Source organism: Haliaeetus albicilla, chromosome 18 (assembly GCF_947461875.1).
Source record: "Haliaeetus albicilla chromosome 18, bHalAlb1.1, whole genome shotgun sequence".
In the NCBI taxonomy this organism is placed as follows: Eukaryota; Metazoa; Chordata; class Aves; order Accipitriformes; family Accipitridae; genus Haliaeetus; species Haliaeetus albicilla.
In genome coordinates this window covers 28,084,781-28,093,961 of record NC_091500.1, presented here as the reverse complement: position 1 = coordinate 28,093,961, position 9,181 = coordinate 28,084,781, and the positions used below count along the sequence as shown (strand labels likewise).

The following is a 9,181-nucleotide window of genomic DNA, read 5'->3' as shown; positions in this document are numbered from 1 at the left end:
TGCCAGAGCTCGATCCTCCATGACCTGAGCTTCCTCCTCCTCCCCCACCTCCAGAGATGGACCCTCTCCGGCCAGAGCTGCTGCCCCCACCAGAGCTCATCCCTCCACTGTGGGGGCTGCATCTGCCACTGCCAGAGCTGGATCCCCATCCTCCAGAGCTGTGGCCACCTCCAGACATGGAGCCTCCACTGCCAGAGCTTCCTCCTCCTCCATGACCTGAGCTTCCTCCACCACCAGAGATGGACCCTCTCCGGCCAGAGCTGCTGCCCCCACCAGAGCTGCTGCCCCCACCAGAGCTCATCCCTCCGCTGTGGGGGCTGCATCTGCCACTGCCAGAGCTGGATCCCCATCCTCCAGAGCTGTGGCCACCTCCAGACATGGAGCCTCCACTGCCTGAGCCTCCTCCTCCTCCACAGATGGACCCACCACTGCCAGAGCTGGATCCCCATCCTCCAGAGCTGTGGCCACCTCCAGACATGGAGCCTCCACTGCCTGAACTTCCTCCTCCACAGATGGAACCGCCACTGCCAGAGCTCGATCCTCCATGACCTGAGCTTCCTCCTCCTCCCCCACCTCCAGAGATGGACCCTCTCCGGCCAGAGCTGCTGCCCCCACCAGAGCTCATCCCTCCACTGTGGGGGCTGCATCTGCCACTGCCAGAGCTGGATCCCCATCCTCCAGAGCTGTGGCCACCTCCAGACATGGAGCCTCCACTACCAGAGCTTCCTCCTCCTCCATGACCTGAGCTTCCTCCACCACCAGAGATGGACCCTCTCCGGCCAGAGCTGCTGCCCCCACCAGAGCTGCTGCCCCCACCAGAGCTCATCCCTCCGCTGTGGGGGCTGCATCTGCCACTGCCAGAGCTGGATCCCCATCCTCCAGAGCTGTGGCCACCTCCAGACATGGAGCCTCCACTGCCTGAGCCTCCTCCTCCTCCACAGATGGACCCACCACTGCCAGAGCTGGATCCCCATCCTCCAGAGCTGTGGCCACCTCCAGACATGGAGCCTCCACTGCCTGAGCTTCCTCCTCCACAGATGGACCCACCACTGCCATAGCTGGAACCTCCATGACCTGAGCTTCCTCCTCCACCTCCAGAGCTGGATCCTCTCCGGCCAGAGCTGCCGCCCCCACCAGAGCTCATTCCTCCACTGTGGGGGCTGCATCTGCCACTGCCAGAGCTGGATCCCCATCCTCCAGAGCTGTGGCCACCTCCAGACATGGAGCCTCCACTGCCTGAGCCTCCTTCTCCTCCACAGATGGACCCACCACTGCCATAGCTGGATCCCCATCCTCCAGAGCTGTGGCCACCTGCAGACATGGAACCTCCACTGCCTGAGCCTCCTCCTCCTCCTCCAGAAATGGACCCGCTACTGCCAGAGCTGGAACCCAATCCTCCAGAGCTGTGGCCACCTCCAGACATGGAGCCTCCACTGCCGGAGCTTCCTCCTCCTCCTCCACAGATGGACGCGCCAGTGCCAGAGCTCAATCCTCCATGACCAGAGCTTCCTCCTCCTCCTCCAGAGCTGGACCCACCACTGCCAGAGCTGGATCCCCATCCTCCAGAGCTGTGGCCACCTCCAGACATGGAGCCTCCAGTGCCAGAGCTTCCTCCTCCTCTACAGATGGACCCTCCACTGCCATAGCTCGAACCTCCATGACCTGAGCTTCCTCCTCTTCCTCCACCTCCAGAAATGGACCCTCTACAGCCAGAGCTGCTGCCCCCACCAGAGCTCATCCCTCCGCTGTGGGGGTTGCATCTGCCACTGCCTGAGCTGGATCCCCATCCTCCAGTGCTATGTCCACCTTCTTGCACCAACTTCTCACTTTTCAAGTTTCCAGATCCTACTCCAAATATTCCTCTAGCTCTTGTGCTGTGGTCAATGACACCTGTAAGAAATAGAAATGATGTCCTACTTATTCTTTTTACTCAAAAAATTTTACGCACTGCTGATACAATACTTATGTATGGCCATCATTGTATGTACTGTAGTGGTCCTTGTCATATGTCTGTAAAGAGGCAACAAGGGTCTTCATTAGTAGATTTTCCTGTGAAATCTTTTCTCATATTGTTCTGGCTTTATTAGCTTATATTTAACATAACTTACATCTCTACTCCATACATTAACAGTTAGTGCAGCACTTCCTTTAAGAAGGCCAAGTGTACAGGTTTCTCTCTCCTTTAGCTGGCCCCCAATTTCCACCAGTTTTAGAACTCAATTTCTTTTCCTTCGGTTCTGACATGCACCGCATAGACCTATAGTGTAAAAGTGAGGTGTTTCCCACTTCCTACAGATTTGGTTGAACATAGCCAACAGGTTCCAAGGTCAGTAGCTCAATGTTGGCATATTAATGCATATACACATGTATTCACACACACACTCACAAGGGACTACCATTTCCTTCATGTCCCTAGGGAGCTCAAAATGGAGCTAAGATAGGTTGCTCTGATGGTAGGTGTTAAGTACCACAGACAACAAAACGGTAACAGTGCTTTGTTAAAAAAAACAAAGCAAAGCCTTGAGGTACTTACAGATTGTGGCTGGTGAGCCTTCCTGTATCCTGTGAAGAGAAAGTGACATTGAGATAATGCATCCAATAAAAGTAAAAGTCAGGCTAGGCTCTATCAGTAAGCCAATGAAGGAGCAATTCATCCTGGAGATCTAAGTGATAGGTTGAGGAATGGGACGCACTGCTTTGTACAGGTGCCTCTATCCAGGATGAATAGTTTGTACCTACCTGGTCTCCTCCTCCTCAAGAAGTGATCTATACATGGCAATTTCAATATCCAGGGCCAATTTCACGTTCAGGAGCTCCTGATAATCATGAAGAAGGCGAGTGAGATCATCTTTGGCCTGCTGCAGGGCATTTTCCAAATCCTGAAGCTTTTGCTGGCCATCTGTGATGGCAGAGCTCCCACGCTGCTCAGCATCTTTAATGGTTTCTTGGAGGCTGTTATTCTGCAGTGGGCAAAAACAGAACATGTCCATTTCCCTTCTACGGGACTGGGATATTCAAACCCTTCTGGCAGTCCCTGGAAATTAAAAGATCTGCCTCAATGACCGAACTTGGAAGATGTGTTAGACTGGGTAAATTAACCCAAATTAAATCCCAACGTAGACAGCCAAAATCTAAATCTGCTTCATTTTGAAGAGAAAACGTCATTTCTAGGTTTGCCTCCAAAGGATAGGCTACGTTGCACTGCACTGAGTCCCCATATAAAAGTGACTTAAACAGTTTAGTCATGTTGGAAAGTATCAGCTTTACCTTTCTCCTTGCAATTTCAATTTCTTGTTGTAGTCTTTGGATCTGCCTGATAAGTTCCTGGATTTCCTGATAACTGTTCCTCACTTGCTCACGTTGATTTACCCACATGTTCTGAAGGTCCTGGTACTGATGTGCAGAGAAGAGAACAGACATTTTTGGTTTCTTTTCCGCTGAGCAGACAGACTTGCGTCCCCATCTTGTCAATGTTTACTCACCCTGCCCTGATACATGGCATCTACTTCAGCTTTGCTTCTCTGAGCAATTGTCTCATACTCCTGCCTGACTTCTTCAATGATGCCATCCATGTTCAGTTCTCTATGGTTGTCCATGGACAGAACGACATTGGTGTTGCCAACTACTGTTTGAAGCTGGGACAGCTCCTGCAAGGAAAAAAAAATTTTGGATTTTAACAGTTCATGTGAGCAGCCCAGGTTGTGTTACGAGGAAAGAAATGGCACCCTCTGGCCAGTTACCCACTGGAACTTCCCTACCTGCATCCCCCAGCTCCTATTGTTCCACCACCAGTTTTAATTTTCAAGTGTCTCTTCCAGGTTTCATGACACACCAGACCCCCTTTTCACTCACAGATGAAAAAGGACTTTATAAGATCAAAGGCCAAGGATGATCCACTCTCCACACCACTCTGCAATGTCCTGTTCAGGTGAAATTTCTGAAAACCTCCGAAAGATACTCACCCTTCAAGACCTGAGGATAAGTTTTTCATCTGAGAAGCATACTCACAGCTTCATGTAAGCATCTGAGGAACTCAAGATCCTGCTTCAGTATTTCCACCCGAACATCAAACTCCATTTTTCCCATGTAGGCACTGTCCAGTTCCTGTAAAAAAAGCCAAAGGCATATTTGTATTGCTTTGATCCTTGGCAAACTCTCCACTGAAGTGCAATTCTTGCAAGACTTGGTACATTTCTTTAAAGCCTTCATTCCTGGAGTCAAATAACGGCCCATGAAGCTCAGCTTTCGTTTGAAAAGCAATTGGAACAAAGGGAAAGTTTCTAACTCTTAGAAGAAAAGAATGGCTTAGAAACAAGCAAAATAGCTGTGGCAATAAATGTGTTCCTGGAGAAAATGCAAAACATAGAAACATAGACTTCATTAATTCTTCTCATAAAAAGTTGTCTAAATTTTCTCTTCTCCTATCTAAGCCATCTATATATTTAACCCCTAATAACAATGTCTCACCCAGATTGTGATTGAGTGAATAGAGAAAAAGACTGGCACTTTTTAAATACTCATCTTACAAAGGACTGATTCAGTCTCTAGAGGAAATTATTTCTCTCCAGTCTTGCAGTAAAAAGCTCAGGTTTTCGATGACTTCAGTTAGGCGGGAGTGAGATGAAGTTAAGCAAAGACCCTGGTTTTGAAAACCTCAACACCATCCAGTTATTGCTTTATTTCTGAGGCTGTGATTTAGCTTAATGTCTTGGATTACTTCACCTTTTTAAGCTCCACAAACTCCTCTTCTTTAGATGCACGCTTGTTGATCTCATCCTCAAATCTGTTACAGCAGAGAAAAGAAACAGGTAGCTCATTGCCTGCCTTGCTTTTTCAGTCAAGTGGGCCAGAAACCAGAGGGAATCATCCAGAAAGGGAATGTGTCAAGTTTTCATTTAACTGCAATTTCTGGCAGCTGCAAAGGCAATTGCAAACCCTCTGCAGAACTATACGCTAAGTTAGCCTACAAAATGTGGCTAATATAGATTGATATACATCAGTTCTAACAGCCTTGTAATTCTGAACTAAACCTCCCCTATTTCAGAACTGTGGACATATATTTTTTGGGTGTAGCTAAACCAGGAGTGACTGTTCTCAACTTGACCCCATGGGTAAGGAGTCCTGGGTTACTCATTGCCTGGGGGAGGAGGGGCATGGAGGAGGACAGAAGGAGAAAAGAGTGGGGTAGATCTGCAGGGCCTTTGATTTTCCTCTTATTGTTCTGCTTTAGTCTTCCAGTGTCAAAGTCAAGTCCCATAATGAACCTACAAAGGCTACAAAACTCTTGAAGGTCTGAAGCTAAGCTATGCCACCCCAGGGCATGATTAGCATTGCCTTGGAAAATTCCAGTATGCTTTTTCCCAGACCTGTGATTATTCACCTCTTTTTATAATCTTCAACAAGCTGAAGCATATTATAAGCTTCTGGATCCAGCTGCTCCTTCTGGCTCTGGAGCATTTCTAGCTGCCTCTGCAGGTTGCTGATGTAAGATTGGAAGAAAGAGGTGATATTTCTGCTCTCCTCCGGTCGGGCACTTTGCTGCTGCAGAAGTTCCCATTTGGCCAGCAGAGCCTGGTTCTGCCGCTCAAGACATTGAACCTGAAAGGCAAAGCAGAAGAGTGTCTCAGCCACTGGAAAGCACCGGGGGAAACACTGACATCAGCATTAGTCCCTAGAGCAAAACAAATCCTAAGTAATATTTCCAACACTGTAACATCTAAAGGTTTTGCAAGGTGGGACCAACTGTAGTAACACTGGTACCAACACAGGAGACAGCTTAGACTAACAGGGGACACATCTCTTTTTTCCCAATATGTTGCATATGAAGGGCATGATTTTACCGCTGCTTCTCAAAGCTGCTACTGAAATCTTTGCTGGCTTTTCATCTCTTAAATGCATAATATTTAGGGAGATGATTGGGGTGGAGGGAGACTTCAGCTGTTTCTGAAGTACCTTAGACACCCAAATACATGAGAAGAATTATCCCCCTCTCAGAAGACCACATGGGACCACTCTCTTCCTAGATATACCTTGCCTTAGAGAAGAAGGTCAGAAAAACCTCTAACATGCAGAGCTAGTATTTTTGGAAACCAGAGGGAAAGCATCTCTTCAGCTGGGACACTGAAGAGGTTATAACCTGGAAGCTGACATCCAGAAAGTTAAAAAAAAAAGAAAAAAAAAAAGGAGTTAAAGGAAAAGTGCTCCTATTTTTCAGGACTAAGCAACTTAAAACTTCTGGGTGTAACCAACACCTTTTCAGTAGGGTAATACAAGAAGCCATTAAGTCTTCACGTGTAACAAATAATACAAGCTTCCACACTACGCAGAGACACATGTCACCACTCAAAGGCACATGTCAGGTCTGCGTGGGTGGAAGTGTTTTTGTGGCTGTTTTGTTCCTGTGTCTGTGAGTAGAAACGAAAGAGAAGACGACAGCAGACAGAGATGGAAGTATTGTAGTGTAAACCAAGAAAGAGGTAAAGAAGAAAGATGTGGGGGCCACGGGCCACCTGAAAGAGGCTAGGACCTCCAAGCAAAGAAGCAATTTGTTTTGTAATTCAGAGAAATGCAACATTTTGCTTTGCTTGAGAAAAAGAAACAGAACACATCAAGGATGTCCAAGTCCATCACCCATTTTTCATGGTAGCATCAACAATTCCCAGGCACCAGAATATTTCTAGCCATGCAGAAACCTTTTTCCTCAAAAGAGAAGTCAATTAACGTGTCGGTGACATCCCAGTAGTTTGTTATTGTCCTGCCACAAAAGGCGACTCAGAGATACTTATCCCAGGGCTAAATGTAAGTGATTCATGCAGCGGCGTTTATAGCAAGCTATTAAAAACTTCACACCAGCACAAGGGAATCTAGCCAACGCTGTGGTTTGGGGGGAGAGAATATGCAATGTAAAGGTGTCCCCGTGCCTCACACAGGCAGAGCAGCACTCCTTATATTTCCCCCTTCCAGATAACAAGTAAAAAAGAGAACAGGGACTCACCTTATTGATGAATGATGCAAATTTGTTGTTGAGAGCCTTGATCTGCTCTTTCTCATCTGACCGCACTCTCTGGAACTCGGGATCAACTTGTACTTGTATTGGCCTCAGCAGGTTGGTGTTGACACGGACTGCCTCGATGCCTCTGCCAACACCAGCCTGCCCAAAACCCTGTCCAGCCCCTTGTTCACCAAAGGCACTTCTACCAAAGCCTCCTCCAAGAACCTCCCTGCCTGAATTTCTGCCACACATGCTACCAAGCCCTGCTTCACCACCTTGAAAAGCTCCCACAAAATATCCTCTTCTACCAAAGCCCCTATCAAGATGTCTCCCACCACCAAATCCCAGGCACCTCCCATATCCTCCTCCTTCTCCTCCATAGCATCCACCACTAGAAACATCCCTAAACCCACCAAGGTTGTGGAGACTCCTGCTGCCATAACCATACCCATAACCACTGTACCTTTCTTCTCCTCTATTGTCTTCACAATAGCTTACGGTAGATGGACTTCTCCCACCACCCAGTCTGCCACAGTGAGCAGAAAAAGAACTGAAACTCCCATCCCCAAATCGGTAGAAATGTTGGCTCATAGCGTCGCTTTCAGAGCGTTAAGAGAAGGCGAGAGCACAGGCACGGTAGGTTCTGAAGCAGGAGGAGAAATGAGAGGGAAGGATCCTCAGCTCCTCTGGTGGGGGTGACAGAAGTTCTCCTTTATACGTTCTGGAGGAGTTAGTCTCCATTCCGTGGTAATTAGCAGGTCTGTTAATGTTGTTATTGGGTTTGGTTCATCAGGCAGCAATTAACGGCCGCCTGAAGAGAGGTCAGAGTAAACACCACACACCAGTGGAGGAATTGTGAAATTCCCCAAATCCTGCTTGACTCATGAGCTTTGTTCAGATGAGATTTCCTTATCTCATTAGCCTGCCCTCCATCATTAATTACAGTTCATGCAGTTATCCATGCACATTACCATGGTTTGTTCTCTCTCCAATTTCCCCACCTCTTTTGGCATTTTATTTCATGAGACAGAAGGCCTTGATATTGTCCTCATATTGACTTCAGGGTAGCTCACCTTGCTTCACCACATCATCAGGAGTACCTACTACAGAAAGCAAAGACTATTGCTCCCTTAGCTTCCCATTCTCTCGTTTCTGTCATTCCCAGTATATCCACCCAAGAGTAAGTATTACTTCTGCAGGGCTGCAGGGAGAGGGAAGGTGTTGAGATCTGGTCTTCTTGCTAAATGCCTAAAAAAAAATTTGCCTTTGGCTCATAAAGGTGAAATAGCATCTAGAAACCAGAAAAAATGGAATCTCTCAGTATCCATTTTAGCTTTAAGTAAATGGATACAGAGTTTTAAATGTAAAAGAGAAAGCTCTGAGATAAACTTTAATCAATTAAAGTAGACATTTGACTATTAAAGATTAAGATGAGGTCACCTTAGGGAACAGATGACCCATCACTTCCATACATTAGGACTCTTGGCCCTTCTGCTCTTGGCTGTTCCTGGTCTTCCATGTGGGAATAGTTAGACCACGAACTGAAACTACCTGTTTGTGGATTGTTGGTTTTTAAAGGCCGCGCCACCGGATAGCTGAGATACCAAATACAGTGCTGGGCTCCAGGCTTTTCTACCCAGATTGTCCTACTGAGCATCTGCCTGATCCATCCCTCTAGTGGAAGGTGTCCCTGCCCATGGCAGGGAGGTTGGAACTAGATGATCTTTAAGGTCCCTTCCAACCCAAACCATTCTATGAGTCTACGATTCTCTTTCCTCTCCTCATCTCCATGCAAGACTCCACCTTTCCAGTCTGAGCACACTCCGGTGCAAGACTCAATGGCCATGAATTCATTTAAAAAACATTTGGGAGCCAAATCCTGCTGCTGACAATGCCACTGAGAGCCTTCAGCCTTGACTAGTAGCTCTAGAAGATAACTGAGATCTGATACACTGTCCCCAAAAGCACTGGTGGAACAATTTCCACATGGCAAGAACCTCCCCTTTGTCCCCTACACGACATTAGGAGAAGCTGGGCTTCACCCGAAGGGGATGTTTTTCCTTCCAAAGGTGCTGGATAAAGCCACACTATGAACCCTTCAGTTATATAGAGGTTATGTGGTCAGGGCTTTGTAATCCTTGCTCTGGCTCCACTTGGAAAGCACCTCGTAAATCCCCTAAATGAAAGGTT

At 47.3% G+C, this 9,181-nt stretch overlaps 1 protein-coding gene across 1 annotated transcript; it reads right to left on the bottom strand.

Annotated features, from left to right (window-relative positions):
* Positions 1–1,485: 1,485 nt before the first annotated feature.
* On the bottom strand, positions 1,486–8,155 carry LOC104323966 (keratin, type II cytoskeletal 75). The gene is made up of 10 exons (XM_009927869.2): positions 6,995–8,155; positions 5,381–5,598; positions 4,723–4,783; positions 4,009–4,104; positions 3,483–3,647; positions 3,268–3,393; positions 2,740–2,960; positions 2,534–2,562; positions 1,771–1,890; positions 1,486–1,715 (listed from the first exon to the last, which is right to left on the bottom strand). The coding sequence occupies exons 1-10, from the start codon at positions 7,580–7,582 to the stop codon at positions 1,486–1,488; spliced, it is 1,854 nt and encodes a 617-aa protein (XP_009926171.2). The 5' UTR covers positions 7,583–8,155.
* Between the last annotated feature and the right edge of the window lie 1,026 nt (positions 8,156–9,181).

Excerpts from the sequence above, each read along its gene's own strand:
- LOC104323966 (XM_009927869.2), bottom strand. The coding sequence starts at position 7,582 with ATGAGCCAACATTTCTACCGATTTGGGGATGGGAGTTTCAGTTCTTTT. Across the intron at positions 3,394-3,482 it reads ATGCCATGTATCAGGGCAGG|TACCAGGACCTTCAGAACAT; the intron begins GTGAGTAAACAT and ends TCTGCACATCAG. Across the intron at positions 2,563-2,739 it reads CTTGAGGAGGAGGAGACCAG|GATACAGGAAGGCTCACCAG; the intron begins GTAGGTACAAAC and ends TTCTCTTCACAG.